The sequence below is a fragment of the Scylla paramamosain genome, chromosome 2 (genome assembly GCF_035594125.1).
Source record: "Scylla paramamosain isolate STU-SP2022 chromosome 2, ASM3559412v1, whole genome shotgun sequence".
NCBI lineage: Eukaryota > Metazoa > Arthropoda > Malacostraca > Decapoda > Portunidae > Scylla > Scylla paramamosain.
The window spans coordinates 2977108-3002500 of record NC_087152.1 but is presented as its reverse complement, the minus strand read 5'-3'; the positions used below and the strand labels follow the sequence as shown (position 1 = coordinate 3002500).

Sequence of the window (25393 nt, the reverse complement as noted above, 5' to 3'; positions counted from 1 at the left end):
CAAGACTAGATTATGTTACATATTTTGAATACAAAAAATCTGTACTTTTCAGATAAATAAAGAAAACACAAATATCTTGTCGTATAAAGAAAATATTTTTTAAAATTTAGCAGTAGATTTATTTTAAATTGGAAAATACGCATTGTTACACTAGATTTTATTGAATATTTTTACTTGGGGCACATTTCTTATATTTTTTAAGTCTTAAATCTAACACCAAAACAATCCTAGGCGTGCTAATATAAAAAATGAAAATTTATTAAAAGACGAAAGTGTTATTTTACACGGAAACGAAAAAAAAAACAACTACATAAAATTTTATTGTATACTATAAGTCGTTATACTTTTCTATTAATAAATTAAATACCAAAACAATGCAAACTCCACTAATAAGGAAAATAAAATGATGATATAGAGCTGAAGTATTTTTTTTCCACCTCTCCTCAGTTCCTCCTCTTTCTAGCTCTTCCTCCTCACACTCCTCCTTTCCCCTCCACATCCACCTCCTTCACCTACTCTTACACAGCGAACCTCTAAATTACCAGGAAACACCTGCAAAATCCCCGAAATTACGCTAAATATGTGACGAGAAATTGTTACCTTAGTCGCGGCGGGATGGGGCGGGGGTCGGAGGGGCCTGGCGGGACTTTGCGGGGCTGGGCAGGTCGGGGCGCCAAGGATACTGTGGTGTGGTGATGTGGTGTGGTGTGATGTTTTGTGGTATGGTATGGTGTGTGGTGTGGTGTGGTGTGGTGGTGTCTGGTGGTGGTGCGGTGTGGTGTGGTGTGGTGGTGGTGGTGGTGGTGTCGTATGGTGTGGTATGGTATGGTGTGGTGGTGTGGTGTTAACATTACACTCCTACAAGCTTAACTGACCTGTGTGTGCGTGTGTGTGTGTGGCGCCGATCAGAGACGAGTCACAAAGCTGTACGAGTATAATTAGTGTTTAACCCTTTAGCACTTGGTGTGTGTTTGTGTGTGTGTGTGTGTGTGTGTGTATTACTTCAGTTGTTTCTTTGTATGTATATAAGAATATATGGATGTATGCACGTATGTGCGCTTAAATTAGTATATGTACTGTACATATACTCACACATGTGCATATAGATGAAGGAGAAGAAATAAACTGTGTATCAAGTGAAAGATAGCCTGAAGGTTGATTTATGTTGGTATACTATCGTTTAACCCCCCCCCTCTCTCTCTCTCTCTCTCTCTCTCATGATATTATGCAATGATGTTTATTTGTAATTGATATGAATAATATATATTGTAAATTTTAAGCACTAATGGAATTGACACTGGTTTTTCTCATAAAATATATATGATTTAAGGAATTCAAAGTGTGACAGAGTAAAAAAGTTAAGACTTTTATGGTGAATATGGGTACACTTAACAAATTTGTATTTATTTATTTGCTTATTATTATTATTATTATTATTATTATTATTATTATTATTATTATTATTATTATTATTATTATTATTATTATTATCATTATTATTATTATAGAAATGTGTGGATATTTCGTAGTTTGGCAGCCAGCACTCACGCACGTAAGCACGGAGGTACAGTTTCAGAGAACAATGGGAGAGACCCCATTAAGTCCATAAGCCTTCCGAGGGTTAAAGGCAACGAGGGCATGGAAAACATCACTGCGAAGGATCTCAATGGGTAGCATGAAGTAGTCCGAGGGTGAAGGAGGAAGGATAAGTCCTGATCATCCACTGTAGAGTTTTTAACAGAAGTTTAAGCGAAGAGTTTAGCTTTTCTAAATAAATGAGTCACGAGTGGGTAGATGAAGGAACTGAATTTTTTGCGATAATGAACAACACAAAGTTTGCTTTGTTCCATTCGAAAATTATGGAAAAATCGAAAGTTAAGTGATCTGAGGCTTCTTTGTATGAATTGTGTGATTCCTGCTACGTTGGAAGTGTGACGCATGACGTCTACACCAAGGCTCCCAGAGTACTTTGTGAACCATGGGCTGCGTCAAGCCTGCAGGTTGGTGCCACTGGATTTACCTCGGTCGTCATAGTTGTTCTCGGCAACAGTGACGCAGTACGGTGCGGCTATCAACATCATGCCAGTAGTATTCTTATTCCAATCATCTGTCATCTTTCTCCATCACCCATCATTAATAAACATAATATATATTCCAGTAAAGACTATGATAACAGTCAGTCAACACTGATTGAATGGTCACGAGTAAAATTTGATTTTCCAGCAGTGACCAGAGGCCCGCCGCGCACTCATTTGTTTTTACAAGGAAATTCTTTGCGGGAGCGGGAGCACACTTTTCTTTGTTCAAAGGACGGCAGGGGGCGGCGGAGATAATAGACGGGAATACCTTCCGGTGGCGGGAATTTCTACCCCTGACTTATTTTGTTCGCCCCTCGAGACCTTGCTTATGAAAGATTGTGAGGTAACTTGAAGTTTGCTGTCGGTGGACACGAGGTCGAGAACTGCATGGCCTCATTCGAGGGTTACGCCCCGAAGGTCGGATCGCCAGGAGGGTTCATCAAAGGGCGGGGACATTGTGGAGGATGGGGGAGTCCTGCGGGATGCTTGACTCTCCACCTATGTGTGGTGAGCGCCTGCCCCAATCTTCGTCCTTATTACTGGCCTCAATGGACACCGTGATTAATTTTTGGTTGTAGACCACGGCCCCTCCTTCCATCTCCTCCACGCTGGGATTGCAGGTGTACAGCGACCGGTGTGACCCTCTTGCCTCGTGGGACACCTGTTTCAAGACGCATTTTTCGTGTGACATGTGCTGGGGATTAAGTGACCCGTAAGAGTTGTTTGTACTATCCATGTATTTAATAAGTCCTTCTATAGTCGTCTGTACTGCCCGCGCGTTCCCTTACTGTAATCTGTAATCTGTATTACTACTACATGGCGTTCCTTCTTACCATGTGTGTGTGTGTGTGTGTGTGTGTGTGTGTGTGTGTGTGTGTGTGTGTGTGTGTGTGTGTGTGTGTGTGTGTGTACTCTCTTACATTCGTCTGTATCACTACCACCATTGTATTCCTTCTTACCGTATGTATGAGTGTGTGTGTGTGTGTGTGTGTGTGTGTGTGTGTGTGTGTGTGTGTGTGTGTGAGGGTTTTCCCTCATAATTTATAGTTGTCTGCGTGTCCCACATGTGACACTCCTCCATAGCCACTCCGTATTGGTCAAGTGTTCCTTCACAGCCATCTATCTGTACTGTCCATCCATACAGTTGCGTGTACCCCTTGACTTTCAAATGTTACTTAATTCTCGTTTATAACACCATTAAGAATTGGCTGGGATGGAATTGATTTACGGTTGTTCCATAACGCGATTCCTTCCTAATGATGCTAGCAGTTCTTGGTGGTACTGGTGAGCCGAAGGGAGTCTGCATGTAGTCTAACACCACTGAACTTCCTGCAGCATCAAGAGTTCTAGAAAAAAAAAAAAAAAAAAACATTTTGCGATGCACGTAAACCTTAAGTTGGAAACACGTCGTGTCGAAAGTGGCGGCAATATCATTCAAGAACATAAAAGAGCTGATATTCTATTAATATACGGTGCCTCAGGAGCTTGTGCGTCATTATGAACAGCAAATGGGAGGACGCGACGCTTTACACGCTGAGCAGTGAGGTGCTGGTGCGGTCTTGCCAATCCCACCTTGCACTTCAGGCACACACAGGCACTCGCTTTCCAATCAGGAGTAATGGCACCGTGTAACAATTACGACTGTGTTCAATAATTCCCACAGGACTGTGGCTTCATCTCCAGGCCTTCTGGTGTTCACTGCGGCACTGTGTTTCTTGTATATATTTATTTTTTCTCTTTTTGATTTTTTTTTTCGCTATTATTTCACCCATGAATATTATGTTTTTATTTTTTAAACAAATGCATTTAAACAGATGAGCGGACCACAATGAATAAATAAACAAGTATATATATATATATATATATATATATATATATATATATATATATATATATATATATATATATATATATATATATATATATATATATATATGTATATAATGCAATGAATCAATAATCATACATTAACCAATCAAATGAATACATACATCACGAGCATATGTAATTAGGTAAGCATTTAAGTAAATTCTAATAAGAATAAAAATTAAAGTGAGGCCTTTCGCGGGATAAGATGCACCAGCGTGGGTGCTCAGACTTCATCCCTACTCCGTCAGGTAGAATGGCGTTCGTGAGGAGCTTTCTTTTACTTACTGTTTATTTCTTGTTTATTTACTGTTTATTTCATTATTTTTTTGTTATTTGTTCTACAGCACTGAAGATGCTCAGTTGTCGAATCGTCAAATAAAAATGCTGTTAGTATCTTGCTCGTTGAAGTCTTCCTATACAGAATCGTGGATGAGGCACTACTTTACAAGGCGTAGTTAACAGAGAGGTAGAGCATCACGTCCGCCTGAGGTCCTCAGGCCGCAGGGCACAGCACACTGTGATTACGTTTTGATGCGAGGTGGTGGCAGCGGTGAAGTGTTGGCCGAGTGTGACGAAACGAGGAAAGTGTGGTTCTCAACAGGACACCATAACCACCGGTGGGAGATGCTGACACCAAACGCGAGGCCAGACAGCTCGTCGTGTGCAGGAGTAGGTACCATATTATATTTTTACTTGAATATTATTCTTTCGTGCATAGAACATATTTCAACATTACGAACACTACACCAACAGTACGATGCTTATATTTCGTGTTAGAGTTTAAAATACACATCTCAGGCGCCTATATGATGCAGTTCCATTGTAGTACTTCACGTAACCTTCGCCTTGCAACCGATTCCTTATGGGAGAGTTGCCATTATCATGTGCTCTCCTAGGAATTGTTTTAAAGACCACAGAGATGATCAATCGTGTTCTTATGAGTGTTTTCCTTCAAGTACGCCGTAAACTATCACCAGGATCATGAAACCTCAAGTGACGTAAAGGAAATTCCACTTCAGAAGAACGATTAAAAGTAGTCGAGATAAGGCGCTGAACCGTTTTAGAATGCTGCTTATGGGTTTTCCTGATAACCATGCTCTCTAATGATATATCTAGTAAGTTCCTCCTCCCTCTTATTTCCAACGGTACTATGAGCTTCCTGTGCAGTGGTAGAGTGACATTAGGCAAGGTAAAGATTCAAAGCAATGGTTAGAGATTCTAAATGCAACCAACACTTGGGACTCGGTTAAACAGCGTGTCGTGTGTTCGAAACCGCGGTTGAATCACTGATCTGTGCATTGTCACTGCTGAATATACTTCTTTGCATTTTTCGCATGAGAGAGAGAGAGAGAGAGAGAGAGAGAGAGAGAGAGAGAGAGAGAGAGAGAGAGAGAGAGAGAGAGAGAGAGAGTTCGCATTCTACTTTAGGCGACAATAAATGGAACGCGTCCTAGTGCAAGGAAACTCGAGTGATATTCGAGATTTCTTGGCACAGATCGAGGTGCTGGAATGGACTGAATCCGTGATAGTAGTTTCAAGACTACAGTGGCGTAGCTGAACCACCGACGCTTCACGATACAGCCACGAGAAACTATCGAACCCAGTCAACAGTCAGTTTTTGTAAAAGTATTTATCTACCACCTTTAGTCTATTGCGTCTGTAGGAATGCTAGATTGAGTAGTGCTGAAAATAGTTACAATGAGAATCAGAGAGACGTACGTTAAGAGGGGACTTGATACACGTCTTTTGCGATACAAGTTTCTTTTGCGGCATTTTTGCTTTGTGCCGTCTTTATTTTTTGTGTTGGTTTCCTGTGGCATTTTTTTTTCCCGATTGTACATATTAGCCAGTCATTATACGGTTTTCTGTTATTATTATTATTATTATTATTATTATTATTATTATTATTATTATTATTATTATTATCATTATTATTATTATTATTATTATTATCATTATTATTACTATTATTGTTATTATTATTATTATGTATTCTGTTTTATTTATTTTATTTTCCGCTATAGTGTAGGTCTGAAGATTCTCCTTTCCAGATTATACAATGCACACGTAGTTTTTTGCAGTGGTGTCTTGATGGTTTTTCATGTGTTACAGTACCATCTTTATGCTGTTATATTCAGTGGTGGTGCATCGCGGAAGATTTGTTGTGCATGATATGTATTGAGCTTCTGCTTATATTTGTCTGTCTTCCTTTTTGTATTTGACGTGCTTCTCAGCCACTTTTTTTTTTTTCGTATTTTAAAAGCATTCATTTCATACATGGTTTCCACTTTTATTGTTCTATGCACTAATACAAGTGAACAGAGAGAGAGAGAGAGAGAGAGAGAGAGAGAGAGAGAGAGAGAGAGAGAGAGAGAGAGAGAGTACATGTGTGAAAAAGTGCTGACTGTCGAGACGCCCTCACCTGCCACCCAATAAGACAGTCCGTTTGTGAGGTGTAAATCCTGTTGAGAGAGAGAGAGAGAGAGAGAGAGAGAGAGAGAGAGAGAGAGAGAGAGAGAGAGAGAGAGAGAGCATAGTAAAGTACAATCGAGAATCTTCCATGGAGGCCTGGAGCGGCTCTCATCTTGCCACTGACAAGTTGGAAGCATAATCTAATGATCCTCTGCTGGCGGCGAGCAGTGCACACTTGGCGGCTGCCTCACGCTTGCACGACATCCCTGCCCCGCTAGGCCCGCCACCTTCAGGCCTGCTGTAACCCATCATGGGCTTAAGACGCCGGAGAATCAAGAACCCAAAATGGAAGCTGGATGTCTGAAGGAACCTAAAGAAGCTGCAAAGGAAACTGTCCGAAGCTCTGTGGAAATCCTCAACAGGTGGTTTATCAGGACTAAGACAATATATGGCGCAGAAACGAGAGAAAACGAACTTTATGTGTCAGGTTTTACGGGTGACTGAAGCTTACACGGTCTCGAGTTGAAAAAAATGATCCTTATCTTGAGGGTCGCTAGGGAACATTGTGCTCCTGCGTGCGGGTTGTGCCGTCTATTCTCATCTGTAGCGAAGAATGAGTTTATTGTAAGGCACGCACCCCTGGGGTCTCTATCAATTGATATTGACGACAACCGCACAACACTGATAGAGTATCGTGAGGGGAGGGGCTGGCCAGGGGTGTGGGTGGACGGGATTACTGGAGGGGAGAGGCGGAGGGGCGTGAGCAGGGGCATTGATGTAATGTGGGGTGACAAAGGGACACAGAGAGGGCACCTACTGGTCACCATATTTTCACTGCACTCACAGATGCAGGGAAATTCCACAGCTTGAGTGAATGAGTTAGTGCACACACACACACACACACACACACACACACACACACACACACACACACACACACACACATACAAACAGACACTGCTGGTCTCTAAAATATATAAACACAAAATATATATAATATTATGAACTGGACACATTCCAGTTAGATTTATACTTTGCTTTCATTCAAACATGGTTGAATAATATCAAGAACAAATTTGAACATTTTGAGCACAAGTGGTCAACCTATGTACACACGCGTGCTAAAATGCATGTTTCAATAATATTTCGATATAGCTGGTACAGTGTAGGGCAGCATAATCAGTGTAATGCAGCCTGTACTTTGACCAGAGATTACGTGTCCTGTACTTTAAGGGTGCAGTAAGTATCGTTGCTCTATCGCTACTTGGACCAAGGCCGTGAGTGCCTGTATTCAGAAACGCTTTGCTCTCTCACCACGAGTATTTTCAAAACCCACGGAGATGATTAGCAGAGTTTTCAAGAGTGTTTCTCCTATTTGTAACAGAAATCTTGTTAAGTAACAAAATAACATAAAAAAAAAAAAAAACCTGTCGCTTCAACCAGAGCCTTTTGAGAGTAGTGAAGGTGCGGCGCAGAAGTGTTTCAGAATATGGGGCTTTGTGAGAGTAGTGGGTTACATCACGTCACTTTGACCCAGGGAGGATTAGGAAGGGGAGCGCTTTTCGTCTAACCCACAGCACTGTACAGTATCGTTGCGGCGGGCCAGGCTTCCTTAGTCACTTAGGTCCGCTAGCTTGTTCACTACGATGCGTAAGTTACCATTCCTGAGAAACAGAGAGAGAGAGAGAGAGAGAGAGAGAGATCGTTCACACACATCTTGAAGAATTAGATCACCCGTGCGAAGAAAGCAACGACTCACGCAACAACATACAAACATAGACGAGACTCGAGCTATACAGGAGTGGAGGATTCTCACGTGTGGCATCGCTCCATAGATCGGGGTCTTCTGTATGCCCTGAAGCGCGTCAGTTACTATGAACCTGCAGCGCAACAGTTCAAACGCGGCGGTGGCGTGAGCGAGGCAAGGGTGGTGGAGAGCCAACGGACAGAGAGGCTTACAGGAAGTCGATAAACTAAGTTAACCCAAAGTCGAAGTGTAACCGGCGGTCGTGTGACGGCATTCCAGCGACAGACCCGCTTGTAAAACTCAATTGGTCACATCCCCTCGTCCGGTGTTTCCATGCATGACAATAGAGTCTGGATTTGTTGAGGGAAAATACCGCCAATGTTCAGTGTGGCGCCATCCATACACAGGCGAGCGACTGGGAGGGGAGATCGAGAGGGAGGCAGGGAGGCAAGAGGGAGGGAGAAAGAACGGGATGGAAAGAACAGGGAGAAAAGAAAAGGGATCAAGGGCAAGGGTAGGAAGGAAGGAAGGAAGGAAAGGAGGAAGGAAGGGAGGAAGTGAGGGGGAGGTGTGGGAAAAAAAAAAATCCTGTAGGCATGATCGCACACTGTACACTGGTGCAAGTTTTCTGCAAGTATTTACTGCATGATTCTGTATATTTGGTCCACATCCCTAAACGCTTCGGTGCCTTATCTCGACTTCATTTGAAACAGCTCGACGTCATTTAACAACTTCCGATGAAGCTTGTGAGGGTTTTCAAGAGTGCTTTCATGATTCAAGTGATAGTTAAACAAGGGTTCTGTAAGAGAGAGGTAAAGAGAGAGAGAGAGTGTGCTTGAATGTTATTAAGAGTTGAATTCCTGTAGAAAGCTTGTATGTATTGAGGCACTTTACCTCCGCCTCTACGCACACCTGTAGCCTCTACCTGTACGTTGAGGAAGGTGGAATGAACGAGAAAGTAAATCATAGTAAGGAGAGTTGATAGGAAGAATATGTTAATGCTTTGTGCTTGCATCGAGTTAGTGGTATGATAAACAGTAGGTGAATCTTTTATTTGGTTATGATTTAAAGAAACTGGTGTGATAGTAAGAATGATAATGGTAGTAGTAATAGCAAAATAATACTAATGATAATAATAATAATGATAATAATAACAATGTGTGTGTGTGTGTGTGTGTGTGTGTGTGTGTGTGTGTGTGTGTGTGTGTGCATCAAGAGTAGTTCCTAACCAACCGCTTGCAAGTAATAATTATAATCAGTCAAATTACATAAAGAGAGTGCAGCATTCAACAGTACAGAGATGGACGTAACACTATTATTATTATCATTATTATTATTATTATTATTGTTATTATTAATTTTTTCTTTTTCTTTTTTATTTTCTATTATTATTATTATTATTATTATTATTTTTTTTTTTACTTCATACATTAATTCTATTTCGAACCTTGTATAGTCACCACTTCGGTCAGCTGCACGAACACAAGTCATCAGTCATTTCCACGTCAGAATCATGTTTCCCATTCTTGTGCAGTTTCGATTTCTGCAGCGAGGTGTGCTGAGCGAGTTACGATGTACAGTACCCTGCGCCTGGCATGTGGTATGGAGACCTGAAGGTAACCTCGTTATGAACCTGCTTCTGTTCCTTTATTTGTGGGGATCCTGTGCTCTCCTCCTCCTCCTCCTCCTCCTCCTCTTCCTCCTCCTCCTCCTCTTCCTCCTTCTCTTCCTTTTTATTCCTTTTCTTCGTTCTCGTCCGTGTCCTTATGTTTCTCGTTCTTCTGGTACTTCTTATCTGTTTCCTCCTCCTCCTCTTTCTTCTCTTCCTCCTCCTCCTCCTCCTCCTCCTCATCCACCCCCTCCTCCTCCTCTGCTTCGTCTTTCTTGTTTTTCCTCCCTTTCTCCTCCCCGTCCTACTTCTCTTCCTCCCTTACCGTTCCTCGTTCTCTTTCTCCTTCTCCTCCTTCTCCTCCTCCTCCTCCTCCTCTGCTTAGTCTTTTTTGTTTTCCTCCCTTTCCCCTCCCCGTTCTCCTTCTCTTCCTCTTCTTCCTCCTCCTCCTCCTCCTCCTCCTCCTCCTCCCTCCTCCTCCTCTCCGTCTTTCAGGTCGCAGCGCTCGCCGTTCTAACCACATTAACCAGACAATGATTGTCCCACGAACCGACACTCTCGCTCCTCAACGCAATTAGGCAAATCTGACCTAACGCGTTTAGCTGACTCGATCCAAGTGACGTACAATTAGCCGAGGAAATTGTCGGAGCGTGTCTATGTCGTGAGGGACGGCGAGGGAAGGGGAGAAGTGCTCAGACGGCGCGGTAAGGAAAGCATAGAGATACACGTAGTTGGCGGGTAAAGATTTGGATTAGTGAGGAAGGGGAGAGAGAGAGAGAGAGAGAGACAGAGAGAGAGAGAGAGAGAGAGAGAGAGAGATTTATGATGGTAATAGTAAGAGAGTAAGGCAGGGAGGGACGGCTGGCTGGCTGGCTGGCTGGCGAGGGTGAGTGAGTGAGGGAGAGTTTAACAGGATGCTGATTGACACGTTCTCCTGCATATGAATGAGGCGGCCGTATGTGCGACGCAGAGATTAAGGGGTTACGAATTACTCGAGTCCTTACGTCTAGACCCCCGCAGGTTCTCCCACCAACCCAGGCACCACATTCTCAGAGCTTCGCCGCCAAACCTCGACTACTTTTCACTCTCCTTACGTCTAGACCCCCGCAGGTTCTCCCACCAACCCAGGCACCACATTCTCAGAGCTTCGCCGCCAAACCTCGACTACTTTTCACTCTCCTTACGTCTAGACCCCCGCAGGTTCTCCCACCAACCCAGGCACCACATTCTCAGAGATTCGCCGCCAAACCTCGACTACTTTTCACTCTCCTTACGTCTAGACCCCCGCAGGTTCTCCCACCAACCCAGGCGCTACATTCTCAGAGATTTGCCGCCAAACCTCGACTACTTTTCACTGTCTTTACGTTTAGACCCTCGCAGGCTCTCCCACTAACCCAGGCACCACATTCTCAGAGATTCGCCGCCAAACCTCGACTACTTTTCACTCTCCTTACGTCTAGACCCCCGCAGGTTCTCCCACCAACCCAGGCACTACATTCTCAGAGCTTCGCCGCCAAACCTCGACTACTTTTCACTGTCTTTACGTTTAGACCCTCGCAGGCTCTCCCACTAACAGAGGCACTTCATTCTCAGAGCTTCGCCGCCAAACCTCGATTACTTTTAACAAATTTTTAACGGAAGCTAGTAGGATGTCAAAGATGTGTTTAATTCTAGTGGTAGTTTAACGAAGAAGAACCTGACTGATAATCACTGGGGTCTCTTAAAATAAGTTCTAAGGGAGAGAGAGAGAGAGAGAGAGAGAGAGAGAGAGAGAGAGAGAGAGAGAGAGAGAGAGAGAGAGAGAGAGAGAGAGAGAGGGGAAAGTGTTTAAAAATATTGGTTCTGGCTCCGTTACGTACCATTGCAAACCATAACTCAGTAACATTCCACATACGTCCTTCTGTCTTTTTTTTTTTTTTTTCCAGTCCTTATTCGTGTTTCATACATTCACATACCAAGACGGTGCCATCTGCCCTCATTTTACGGTGCCAAGATTAGTCAGTCAGTTAATCAGACACACACACACACACACACACACACACACAAAAAAAATGAACTCCCACGATCTTGTTTTCCCTTTCTTTTCATTTTTTCTCTTCCACCGCACAGTAAACTTATGGTATAGTCAGCCAGTCAGTCGGTCAGTCAGTCAATTAGTCAAGCAATCGCTGAATGAATGAAATAATGAATGAATCGGTCAGTCAGTCAGTTAATCGCTCAATCAGTCAGTCAATCAGTCAAGTACTCCATCTATCAGCTAATCAATCCATCATTCATTCATTCATTCAATCAGTCAGTCAATCAATCAAGTAAACAATCAGTCAGTCAGGCATGAAACAGCACTACCACTACCTGTTATCTTGTCAACTCTGTCTTTTCTCCCTCATCACTAAATGTACCCCCAGTCGTTCTCGTCCCGCCTCGCCACAACCTCCTACGTAGATGTACAATTAACATTCACTGGTTAATTGAGACTCCACTTGAATGACTGCAGGTATTATGAATGATTCTTTATCGTTATGTTTATCAGTTATTTATTTGTTTATTTATTTATTTATTTATTAATTTATTCATTTATATTTTATTTTTTTATTTGTTTATTTATTTATTTATTTATTTATTATTATTATTTTTTTGTGTGTGTATGTGTGTGTGTGTGGATTGGTTTACAGGACGCCATGTTGAACTATCTCTTACCTTGTTCTTGTCAGTGAAACGTTTATTTGATTATTATGGTATTCATGTGTTATTTTCCTAGTAACGATTAGTGCTACTCCCTTCCCCTCTCTCTCTCTCTCTCTCTGTCTCTCTCACACACAGACATGTACAGTACCTAACATTCTTACCCTCTATGTTCTTACTTCTGTACCCTCGTCGTCTTTTTCTCTTTTTCATCAGCTGTCGGACCTTCTTTGAGAGATCATCCCTCAGATCCTCCTCCTGCTCCTCCTGCTCCTCCTCCTCCTGCTCCTTTCCTTTCTTCTTATTTCCCCTTCTTTATCCCTTAAAATGAGATTATATAAGATACCTAAGGACCAAGTACAGTGTGATTAACGAGAGAGAGAGAGAGAGAGAGAGAGAGGAAGAGAGAGAGAGAGAGAGAGAGAGAGAGAGAGAGAGAGAGAGAGAGAGAGAGAGAGCAAAAAAAGTATACTGAAGGATGATCGAAGACTAAACATTTCACAAGAGAAAGATAGCACACTCGATTCAGTGGTTCCTTTCTTGTCCAATCCAACTCCAGTCACTCATTCACTCTCTCTGACACTCCCTCTCCCTTTATAAAGCCCCCAACCCTCTTTCCCTCCCCCCCTCTCTCTCTCTCTCTCTCTCTCTCTCTCTCAATCTCCCCAGTACACTCACATCTCCCAGCCTCTCTCCCCTCCCTCCGTCAGCTCGTCCCCCTCTTTGTAATGCGATTAAACACTCACAAAAAGGAAGATCCAGGCGTCTCAGTTTACCATGTTGGCGTCTGGAGACATTGCATCGTGTGGGGGATGAAGAAGTGAGATACGTGTGTGTGTGTGTGAGATACGTGTGTGTGTGTGTGTGTGTGTGTGTGTGTGTGTGTGTGTGTGTGTGTGTGTGTGTGTGTGTTTTTTCAGTGAAAGATATATTGATTGACAGGTTAATTTATAGATAAGTAGGTAGATATGTATAGGTAGATAGATAAATAAATAAAAAAATAGATATGTATAGGTAGATAGACAGATAGATAGATAAATAGATAGATAGATAGGGGCCGCTGTGGTATAGTGATACCGGACGCGCTTCGGGGGGGGGACACACACACACACACACACACACACACACACACACACATACACACACACACCTCATTTAGACCCTCACCTGGCCTCTCCCCAAGCAAATAAGTAGTATACACTCATTCGCTCTAACTATCGTTTAAGTACATTTCTGTATATTGTGATATATTACATTCCTCTGTGCAACTTTTGGGTTTTCCTGCGACACTCATAAACCTGAGAAATAACGCACTGTACGATGGCCCTTAACTCAAAGCACGCGAGAACGCACACACACACACACACACACACACACACACACACACACACACGATGATAATTTTTTATATACTTTTTTATTCTATCTTATTTCCTAGTATACCCAACAATCCATCCACTCGTTGGAGGCGTATTCTTCATAAAGTTACGTGTCATAGCTATGGCAGATGTTTATCATGACTTAGAACATCTGTCATATAAATAATGGTTTGAGCGAAACCGTCAATCATAATCGTCTGCTATACGTAAAGTTTACTTGATTTCAGACACTAAAATACGAAGCCAAAGCTGCCGTTTAGTAGTAATTTATAGCTTCTATAAATATTTCCTTCGCTTTTTATGTATTGGGAGAAAAGACAGTGGGTAAGACAGTAAGTCAGTCCTTGAAATACGGTAATGTGATTCCGCGGGAGCGCCTCGATATAAACAGTGTTCAAATGGTCTGGTGGCAAGGAAGGCTTTCTTGATGATCCCCAAGGCCATCATTGCGGCACAACTACATTTTCCCTGTAGCTTTTCCCGGCAGCAAGGTATCTAAGTGTTATGATCATCTTAATTTCAGGGGTAAGTGGATTTCTCCTTTCTGTGTCACTCTGTTAGGCTTCCCTCACTAGATCGGTGACAAAGACATCAGCACTGTCTAAACAATATCTTCTGAGGAGTTCCGTGTCACTAAGTTCATTCAGTACGTCCTGTCTGGTTGGGGAGATGGTAGGTAGATGTGTGGGTGATTGGGTAAATCGTTGTGTGGATGAACAGGTGAATGCTTGGCTGAACGAGTGAGTGAATGAGTAGGTGAGTGGGTAGTTGGGTGGGTGGGTGGGTGAACTGGTGTGTGGATGGATATTTGGATGGGTGAATAGATGATCGAGTCGGTGGAACGATGAGTGGCTGCGTGAGTGGAGGATGTGAGTGATAGGTTATGTGGATGAGGTGTGGATGGTGGATTTAGTGTAGCTGAGTAGATGGATGGATGAATGGTACGAGTAAGTGGGGTGGGTGGATGAGTATGAATGAGTGAGTAGGTTGGTGGAGGGTCAGTGGACAGTGGATGGATGGGTGGATGGATTAGTGGGTGGTTGTGGCTTTGGATGGGTAGGTCAATGTGCAGTGGATGGTAGGGTGGATAGGTTGGTAGGTGGATGGCTTGGTTAATGTGGGTGGGATGATGGATGGGTGAGTATGGGTGGGTGGCTTATTGGGTAGGAAATGGGTGGGTGCTCCTGTAGATAGTGTGAGGTGGATGGAATCTTCTTTCGATTAATGACACAGTAAAGGCAGACTACACTGTACATTACACTTAATCTCTGGTTAGTTCCATTGAGGAGGTCATGTAGTGGTTAGGTTAGGTTAAGATGACGAGAGGTGGGTGAGGAGATGGTGTGCGCTTCACCAGTGTCCTCTGGGAAAGAGTTGCGGGGGATTGGCGGGGTTGTGGGGGGTTGGTGAGTGTCCATCTTTCTTTTATCTTTTCTTCTGCAGAATAGTGTAAGTACAAGCGTGTTATGAAGGTCTGTGTAGGATGTAACTGCAAGATTTGGCGTTCTCTCTCTCTCTCTCTCTCTCTCTCTCTCTCTCTCTCTCTCTCTCTCTCTCTCTCTCTCTCTCTCAGCATCCCCTTTACCCCAGCCAACACTCTGGTATACCTCCATCTTCCCTGACTCCTCCCACCCCTCGCCTACTCTCTCTCTCTCTCTCTCTCTCTCCAGCAGGCAGGCAGGGAAGCCATCTGGTGGACGGAGCGCGCAGTCCTCCGCCTCGTTTCCTCCTCGGGTTCCTTGATATTAATCCCGGGAAATGTGTCGCTTTTGAAGATGCCTTTAATATGTTCGTCTGCAGTAATTTCCGCAAAAGAAATACCTTTTCATCCACAAGACTGATGCTCATCTCGGCCGGCAGTCGAGGAAACCCGCCGCCTGAGATGAAGAGGATGAGTGGGTGGGTGAGCGGGTGGGAGGAGGGTGGTCGGTGGTGGTGGTGAGGTGGGGAGAGGCAGCCTGGGAGGGGAAAGATGATGATAGAGAGAGAGAGAGAGAGAGAGAGAGAGAGAGAGAGAGAGAGAGAGAGAGAGAGAGAGAGAGAGAGAGAGAGAGAGAGAGAAAGAGAGAGAGAGAACGGTAGGATTGCGTTGGTGGTGGTGGTGGTGGTGACAAGGATGGTTGTGGTAAATAATATTTTTTATTAGATAATTCTCGTGTGTGTGTGTGTGTGTGTGTGTGTGTGTGTGTGTGTATGTGTGTGTGTGTGAGCCGCGGCGCCAGGGCAAACAGGGGGAAATGCTCGTTCCACCTTACTTACATACATACATACATACACCACCTTATACATGTTCTACGACATGATTAATTTTCTAATGTGTCTAGTTGCATCTGTCAGAATGTAGACGCAGAGCGCATCTCTCCAGTTTCCTCGCTTCCCTCAAGAGGACACGAGGACGTATCGCATATCGTCTGGTTTTACTATTGCGCCGCTCTGTAAAAGCAGCTGATAGCTTGGAAAATTAAAAACCAACATTTTGAGCTCAAAGGAAGGAGTTGGGGCGGCCGTCGTGTAGTGGTCGGCCCTTTCTTGCCTTTGATAACCGTCCCTCAACTAACGAGTCTCGGGGAGCGCCGCGCCGCCGCCAAAAAGATGAACATCACCACAAGTGGGATCCACCCAACTTCAAAAATCACCGGCCAAATTAAAAGCCAACAATTTTCTCCCTTTTTCTTTAGCCGCCACACAGTCCTTCTTTTCCCTTCCCTCCTCCTCCTCCCTCGCCTCGCCAGATGACAGCCAAAGGAACCGCAGCTCCAAAGTATTTTTATGGATTCACTTTTCTCTGAGAAAGATGAGAGGCGTTGCTCCATCGGGCTGTCCTTTCTATCCATTTCCCAGTGGCTCAGCTCCCGTACTCATCCCGCCGTGACAAGACGCCTTCCGCTCCTCCTTCAGTACCAGCAGCAGTGTCCCTCTCCACCCACCATCCTCCGTCCTGTTAATGTTTCCTCCTTTGATTTGTAAAGCTATGTACTTAACTAAAAAGCATCGTTTTTTTTTTTTTTTGTCAGATCTTGCGTCTTTCCTCCATAAACTTAAAATTACGATTATGTCTTTATGTCTATATTTTACTAACAGTTGATGACTACGTGAAGTTCAAATTTCAAAACACGGAAAATTTAGTGATATTTCAGTGATTAATAGCGTCCACTTTATTACCTTACATAAGTCAGTATTATAGTGAACTGGTTAAGTATATGTAGGATGTAAGGATGCATACGTAACGGAGGCTTTGGGGGAGTTTGTTGATGGAGCGATGTGCGAGGGGAGCGAGTCTTGAGTTGACTGACGGATCTTGTCGTGTCCTTGGGAGGAGGCGTGAGGTGGCGGCGAGAGTGTGGATCACGTGCAGGCGCCATATGAGTGAGTGTTTGTCACGGTGATCGCTCGTGTTCTTGTGGCTCTCTCTCTCTCTCTCTCTCTCTCTCTCTCTCTTGATTTGATTTTGTATATTTACTCCTTCTCGCCTTCCTCCTCGTCCTCCTAGTCTTCCTCTTCCTCTTTTTCCTTCTTTTTTTTCTATTTTCTTCTTATCATTATCACCTTTATTATCTCCTCCTCCTCCTCCTCCTTCTTTTTCTTTTTTCTTCTTCTCATCATTATTACCTTTATTATCTCGTTTTCTTTTACGCGTTGTCTTGTCCTGTTCCTGTACCTCTTCCTCTGTCTGCTCATCCATCTATTCTTACTTCTCCCTCCTCCTTCTCCTCCTCCTCCTGCTCATTTTCGTCCTTACTTGTCGCCACCGTCGTCTTCTTCACCTTCATCCTCCTACTCCACCTCGCCCTCCTACCCTACCTCGCCTATTCTCCTTCCATTCCTCCTCTGCCACCAATACTCACCCAGCTTATTTAAACAAACTACTCTTATTTTTCACTAGGTAATACTTCCTTCCCGTGTAATCCAGTATCATTTATCCTCTGGCTCTTCTACCTTCTATACCTCCTCCTTCCCTCCTTGCTTGGGGAGAGGGAGGGAAGGGGAGGGAAGGTCTGACTAGTTCCCGTCTAGCATAATTTGGTCAATCCTCGTCCTGTCACCATCTGGCTTGAGACGCCCTTTAAGGAGATCCAATTTGGGCTTCCCCTTAGGAGTCGAGGTACGAATTACCGGAACATGAAGCTTCAGACCAGACCACTACGAAACTACGAGAGAGAGAGAGAGAGAGAGAGAGAGAGAGAGATGACATTTTCACGTATTTTAAGGATAGGAAGGCAGTAACAGTACAGGTTTACGTATCTAAATGAAGCAGTACTACACATATTATGAAGACCCAGAAATACAGTAAGAGAGAGAGAGAGAGAGAGAGAGAGAGAGAGAGAGAGAGAGAGAGAGAGAGAGAGAGAGAGAGAGAGAGAGAGAGAGACTGGTGGTTAAGACGTGTTTGCATCTGGACTTCCTAACGGATTGTGGGGGCATGGAATGATACAGAACACGGAGGAGAGTCACAGAATCAGTAGCAGTGGAACAAAGACGCATCCCAAAAAAAATTCTCAGCCGCGCAAGAAAAAAAAAAAAAATCTGTGGCGAAAATGGATCTGTTAATTGAAGACAGTTGATGGATCTTGCATCTCTGCGTCTGATTCTGTTCTTCCTTTCCTGTTACTTCCTGCAATTTCCTGCCGCCTTTTCAAGAGGATTGTTTTCAGATATCTCTTGAACTAAACTGGCCAACTATATTTACATTTATTTGTTTACTTTTTGTGAGTGCGAACGCGGTAATTGACCATTTTTTTTCTTTTTTCTTCTAATTGGCGCTTCACTTACTTCTCCTCCACACACGTTATTTATGCTATTTGCTACTTTGTACGGTAATGACTACTGGTTTAGCTGTTCCCTGGGCGAGAGGTGTGTGAACAGGACCATTGTCATCAGCAGCTCAACGCTTGCTTACGCCATTAGCTTGTATAGACATCTCAAGGAGCTCACCTCCATATCACGCATGGGCTGGCACGGCCTGTGTTCTGAAACGCCTTGTTCTCTCATCATGATTATTTTTCAAAGGTCACGGAAACGATCAGCCGAGTTCATAAGGGTGCTTCTCCTGTTAATAATGTAGATATCTTGTTAATCAGTTATCAGAACCGTAAAAAAAAAAAAAAAAAAAAAAAAAAACTCGTGCAACTTCAATTAGAGCCTTTGAAAAGTAGTTTGGGTGTGGCACGGAAGTGCTTCAGAATATGGTCATATCTCCTGACTCCAGCTTGCCACGCCGCCGTCCACACTGCACTCTGCACTCCCCGCCACGTTCTGTCAAAACTACGTAGAAGATTAGCATTGGCCTTTAACTATCAGACAAATGCGCTAAACGTGAACAGTTATTCATAAGCTTACAGTGCTGCTATTATGCTTCATGAGAAGGACAGAGTATCAGTGACTCGGTGGAGCATGACGAGGGAGAAATTCACGGATAGGTCAGGAAGCTTAACAATGGGTTCAATTTAGATTTGTGGTTAAGAAGACTATGAGCAGGAGCAGGTTCACAACTAGAGTAGTGGATGATTACAGGAGATTTTGGTAGTCACCGATGAGTGAAGCCAGCTTGACAGCCACGTAGCAAGCTTGGATACAATAGGAAGCTGTGAAATGAAATGTAATAGAGTTGTATGTGGCGAGGACGCTATGGTATTGAGATAAGTGGATGTATGCAAATATGTAAAAGTTGGGCGGTCTTTCGCAGTCTACTTGTGTTTTGTCCCATTAACTACTCGTATATATTTCTTAGTTCAAGAGTTGCGTGTTGATAGGAGTATAGTCGATAACTATTATGATACCACTAGTAAAAGATATAATGGAATCTACATTTCTTTTAAACACGAGTATCACTCTGCAACGTGTCTTCCTCTTGGCGGCATGGTGTGGAAATTATTTGATTGCATTACCTTGGATGCAAGTCGATGGAGCAGCGCGGAGAGGAATCAACTGGAGAGTCATGTTGAGCCTGGAGGAGGGTCTTACTGGAGGCAGCGAGGCCACGTCGAGAAGGCCATCGGCCTGATAACCCCGGACGTGGGAAGGGGTTGTGGGGGGACCGCACTTCACACGAGGCTGAGCCCTGGACTGGCCGAGGGTGACGTCCAAACAGGCATTAACAGCAGCACCAAATCCAGGTGATGGCAGGGAATTAATTTAGGTCACGACGTTCAAACACAATTGACCGGCGTTAATATGCCGGTTCACGGAGATTGGTGGCGGTTCGTGCGGGGCGGGGTGAGGCAGGGCGGGGCGCGGCGGGCAGGGAGGGACGGCTGTCAACAAACAGGGAACGGTAGCAGACGGCCCTGTCAGATCCCAGCGGCCGCGTGGTGTAATTGCACTGAGCCTAATGTCTATATGATCGCCTCCAGCTCCTCCTGTAATTCATCGGAACGGGTGGGAGGATCTGGTGAGGATCCTGCCACTCCATTTGTGGAGGAGGACAGCTCTGACGCCCTCGTGGGGGAAGAGGAGTGGTGGGGGTCGAGGGGAGGGAAGGTCGGAAAGGCTGGGTTGTGTGATGGCAGGGTGAGCGCGTTTGAATTACGTCGGTGCAGACCCGCAGAACGCGGCAGAAAGATTCAAAGCAGTTAGTGCGTGGTGAGAGCATTCACTGCGATGTTTGGAGGCAAATGCTTTAAGGACATGAAAGTCGGTCGGTCAGAAATAAAAATAAAATGTGCGTGTGCTTGGTGATTCACACAGTAACACAACAGGGACGAGAGGAGCGCCGTGTCTATCAGAGAGCTGGAGGATGAGTGAGTGAGTGAGTGAGTGAAGGTTGAGCACGTTGTGCAAGAAGGGGTCTCCTTGAAGGACACACAGTCGCCCTCACGGTGATGTGCACTGATCCATTCATGCTACTTACTGTACATTGGCAACATTCATGCTATATACTGTACATTGGCAACATCAAGGATTCATTTTTTTGAGGGAGTGTTTCATTTCAGTGGTTTCAGGAATAGTGTGAAATATTTATTGAGGTATCAGGAGAGAATATCAGTTAGGGATGGGGTAGTGAAAGAGGAGGAAGATGAAGAGGAGGAGGAGGAAGAAAGAAGGGACGAAAAAAATTCACATTCAGGTGGTACAAAGCAAGAACTCGAGACTCGTGAACATCCCACTTCCCGAAACAACACAGCGACCAGTACCGAGACAGGTGTTGAGGGGAGGAAGGCGGCAACAACAGCAGGTGTAGATGGATGGACATGACAGGGCGGGAAAGGCTGACCCGCGATCCTCCCTCCTTCCCTCCCTCCCTCCTGCACCTCCTGCCCCGGGGAGAGAGAGAGAGAGAGAGAGAGAGAGAGAGAGAGAGAGAGAGAGAGAGAGAGAGAGAGAGAGAGGAACGGGGGCGAGACCGGCGTCAGGAAAACACACTAGACCGAACATTTTATCACCGGACACGCGGGAAGAATTGGTTGTATTGGGCAATGGAGGTCGGTGATTGGCTGGATCAAGGGCTAAGATTTTTCGTCTTCAACATAGAGTTCCCCTCGCACGGGATAGAGGAGCGACAGAGCGCGGGAAATGTAGCGGCAGAAATGTGTGCAAGTAAAGTGAGGAGAGATTTGTTGACGGCAGGCTGTGTAGGCAAAGGGATTGCGGCATATTGATAAAACGTTAATTTATTTGGCAATGTTGGTGTATATATATGTTCTGGGTCGCTGTGTGTGTGTGTGTGTATGTGTGTGCGTTTGAGACGTGTGGTGTCCTCTACAGCTACACATTAAGGCTTGTATTTCTACAAGTTTCTGCGTTTTATCTCGATTACTTTTAAAAGGTTGTTGTAGTGGAGGTTAGTGAGGATTTCAAGAATGTTCCCATGACTTGTGATGTTTAGCAAGGATTCTGTACCATCAAAGAAAGAAAGAAAGACAAGAACAAGAACAAGAACAAGAAGAAAACGTTACGAGAATCAGATCAATATTAATCTTTGGCTTTCGAAAGCAGTCTTTGCGAGAGAGTCCAAAGCATTTCAAAATACGTGGCCAGATATAACAGTGTAGTATTTACCAGCAAGAGCAGTCGTTCCGGAGAGAACTGATGTTGTGCAAGAACGTAAGTCGTACCACTGGGACTTGCGAGGACTCAAGTTAGGAGGAGGATGGACCGTTCACAGCAACCAAAAGTGGTACTGTTGAGGCAGAATGAACGGTCTTTCTGTTGGTAGAGGGAAACCAAACTGTATACTGCTGCGTCCTTCCATCGCCTTTACGTTGCTCATGCCAAGTGCTGTTTGGTTTTGCTGGAAGGAATATGACTTGTTGTAGTGCTCACCGTTGGTCTAGTAGGACACACACATACACAAACACACACACACGCACACACAGGACCACAAGTACATAACATCTCCTATCTAACAATGTATAGTATCATCCACTATTCTTTTGTCTTTCTTTCCATTCTGTATCAGTGCTATTCTCTCTCTCCCTCCCTTTCCCCTTCAGTTCTCCCTCTCTCGCCAGCACCTCCAGCCCGCGCCACTCCCCCTCTCGCTGTGTCTCACCACTCGAGGTAATCCTCCAGAGCTGGCCCGGCCCGTGGCTTCTCAATTGGGAATTAACCCTGAGCCCCCTGCAATTTGGACATCGTGCACAACAGAGGTGTTGGCGGGGATAACGTAAGCTCTCCAGTGGATGAAGTGGTTGCTCCTCCCCCCCGGAGTCCTGGACGCTTTGAGGGGAAGCGTTCGCCCTGAAAACTAGGCGACTCTAGAGTGAGGGGGAAAACTGAAGTCTGAAGTGAGGTGAAGCATAGCAGAGGGGAGGCGATTCATTACAAGCCCCGAGCTGGAGGCTGTTTCATGCTGAGTGTCAGCAGCTGGAAGTGGCTGTGATGCGTTCACGGTGAAGGGGTAGCAGCGCACAGAGGACCTGCTGCACTAACATGTAACAGCAGTTTATCTGCGTTATAAAGACTGGTAGTGGTGCCAAAACACTGTGAAATTGAGCCTGGGAGGAGTAATTAAGAGCTGTGTATTAGCTGCCCTCATCCGGTGCCTGTCCCTGCCCTGCAAAACTAATATGTTGTCATATAAATCAAGAGTACACAACACCCATTGGCGTCCAGTAAGGAAGAAACAGCCATCACGGCCTTCCGGGAAGAGTTGAAGCCAGAAGGGCGACTGCTCTAAGAAAAGTGACACCAAGTCAGTAAACACTCGGTGCGTGGGGATGGGGAGAGAGATGAAGTGGCTGGCTGGTGGCGAAGTAATAAGATAACTGACTGATAATCTGTTCATTATCTTCTTGCCTTTCTTTAATCTACCTTTGTACCTACATTTGCATGTATGTACATGTGTATATGTGTGTGTGTGTGTGTGTGTGTGTGTGTGTGTGTGTGTGTGTGTGTGTGTGTGTGTGTGTGTGTGTGTGTGTGTGTGTGTGTGTTATGTACCTGTTGACCTATTGATAGTGTTGGTAATACAGGGACATGTAGCGGTAGTGGACTATTTGGGTGTACACTGTGGGATGGTGCAGTGCATAGTGGTGCAGCAGATGGTGTTTGACGTTTCGGCCTGTCAACAAAAGCTCAGTGATCTGCCGGACTTACTACCATTGTTTAGCGTATTTCTTCATCCTCAAGTCCTCCGATCTGCTAAATGTTTCCTTACAAAACCTGGCAAGTAGCAGTATTTCAGCAGGATCAGAAGACGCAAGCTTGAGAGAGAGAGAGAGAGAGAGAGAGAGAGAGAGAGAGAGAGAGAGAGAGAGAGAGAGAGAGAGAGAGAGAGAGAGAGAGAGAGAGAGAAATCATTAAAAAGAGTGGAGGAGAATGCTCGATAAAGTTAGATTTGAAAAAAAAAAAGAAATAGGAAGAAACTGGTTCTCAAATAGATTGGTAGGTAAATCGAACAGACTCAGCAATCAGGCCGTTCGTGCCGTCATTAAGGAGCTTAAAAGGAAGATTAGACAAATATATGGATGAGATTGACATGTGAAAATAAAGGCACGTTTAATACAAGGACTGCCACGTGTATGTCTGATGGTTTCCTGCAACTTCCTTGTTTTCGTACGTTTCTCAGGTTAACCTACTTCTGAGCCTGACTAGAGTGATGCAGTGTGTGAGGTGGCGTGGGGAGGGGGGGGTGTAGGGGATGGTGGTGGTGTGGGATGGGGGCGTACGTTCATGGGGCGATGTGGTGTTACGCAATACGTGGTGCTTGTGAAATTGTACAACACGCGTTACCGGAAGGTGCAGTGCGACATGAAGCGGAGTGGAGGTCGGCCTTGTATTCATGCAGTCGTAGAAAAAAAAAAAAAAAATCCGTTTAAGAATGCGAAAGACGTAGATAGTTCTGAAGTGTACTGCGTGGTTTGCTGCGTCATATCTTGGTGGGGTTCGGATCAGCTTATCGTTAGTTGCATTTTATTGAGCAAATGAGAAAAGCACAGCGTTGGTCACCAGCGTGCCAATAATGAATTTAGTTTTTATAGTTTTGTGACACATATACCACGTCCTTTGTCGCCACCGAGTCCCAGAAAAATGTGAACAAAACAAAAAATGAAAGGCATTAATTTGATACCGGCGGCCGTGGTAATGACTTTTGTAACATTAAAAGTCGGAGAAGTTTCCACCGTAACCAATTATCGGATGTGAATTATTGAAATATTTGTCACATGTGTATAGTATTTGCTGCTATTACTGCGCTTTGAAATATATGTATATATATAACATAAAGTATGGCAGGTATTTGTTAGTCCAAGTGAAGCGTTAGCGGCGTGGCCAGGTGTGTGCTTCGCCTGTGAGTGAGGCACAGGTGAGGTGTGGAGAGAACAGACCACCTTGAACAGAATGATACACGTTGTTGTATTAACTGTCATTTCTAACGAAATATGCATACATGAGAGATCTTTGTTTAACAACAGTGTTTACCCTTAAACACACACACACACACACACACACACACACACACACACACTTGGAATGAATTAGTGACGTGTGTGTGTGTGTGTGTGTGTGTGTGTGTGTGTGTGTGTGTGTGTGTGTGTGTGTGTGTGTGTGTGTGTGTGTGTGTGTGTGCGTAATTTTATCTGAGAGTTAGGAAATCAGTCAATCAATCAATGAGTCATTTATCTATCTACCTACTTGCGTTCCTTCCTTGCTACCTATCAACCTACCTACCAACCTACCTATCTATCTGTTTATCTTTCTGTGTGTCTGTCTATTCATTCATCCATCCATTCATCCATCCAATTACCCATCTACGTGTACACCTATCGACTTACCTATCCACCCCTTCATGTACCTTCGCTGTAGTTCTGTACCTGCGCTGCCTACTACCTGTTGACAGTAACATGGAGTGTCGGGAAAGTGGCTGGCCATTACAACTGTTGTAATAAAATGTGGCGACGTTGGCTGCGCGTCCGCATCAACACCCGATTAAGGAGCCTAGGGAATCAGGCAGCAAATGGCCGTTAAGTGTCGCCTGGCCAGCCCCGCCGCCCTTCATAAAATATTAACCAGAGGATGACGCTGCCGCACACTCTGATTCCCGACGGACCCACGATCCCTCACGCCACCCTTTCCTGCCTCCCTGGTGCTCTCCCCGACGCCATCATCCTTCAGTACTCCATCTCTCTCTCTCTCTCTCTCTCTCTCTCTCTCTCTCTCTCTCTCTCTCTCTCTCTCTCTC

General features: G+C 44.5%; 1 protein-coding gene across 2 annotated transcripts in view; it reads right to left on the bottom strand.

The window, feature by feature from the left end:
- LOC135108417 (WD repeat domain phosphoinositide-interacting protein 4-like) overlaps positions 1-856 on the bottom strand; it is a 14357-nt gene extending 13501 nt beyond the window's left edge. Inside the window, exon 1 of one of the 2 annotated variants that reach the window (XM_064019377.1) lies at positions 601-856. In XM_064019377.1, coding sequence (XP_063875447.1) covers positions 601-851 — 251 coding nt within the window. In that variant the 5' untranslated portion in view covers positions 852-856. The remainder of the gene's footprint in view (positions 1-600) is intronic. The other variant, XM_064019394.1, reaches the window with a different exon arrangement.
- Between the last annotated feature and the right edge of the window lie 24537 nt (positions 857-25393).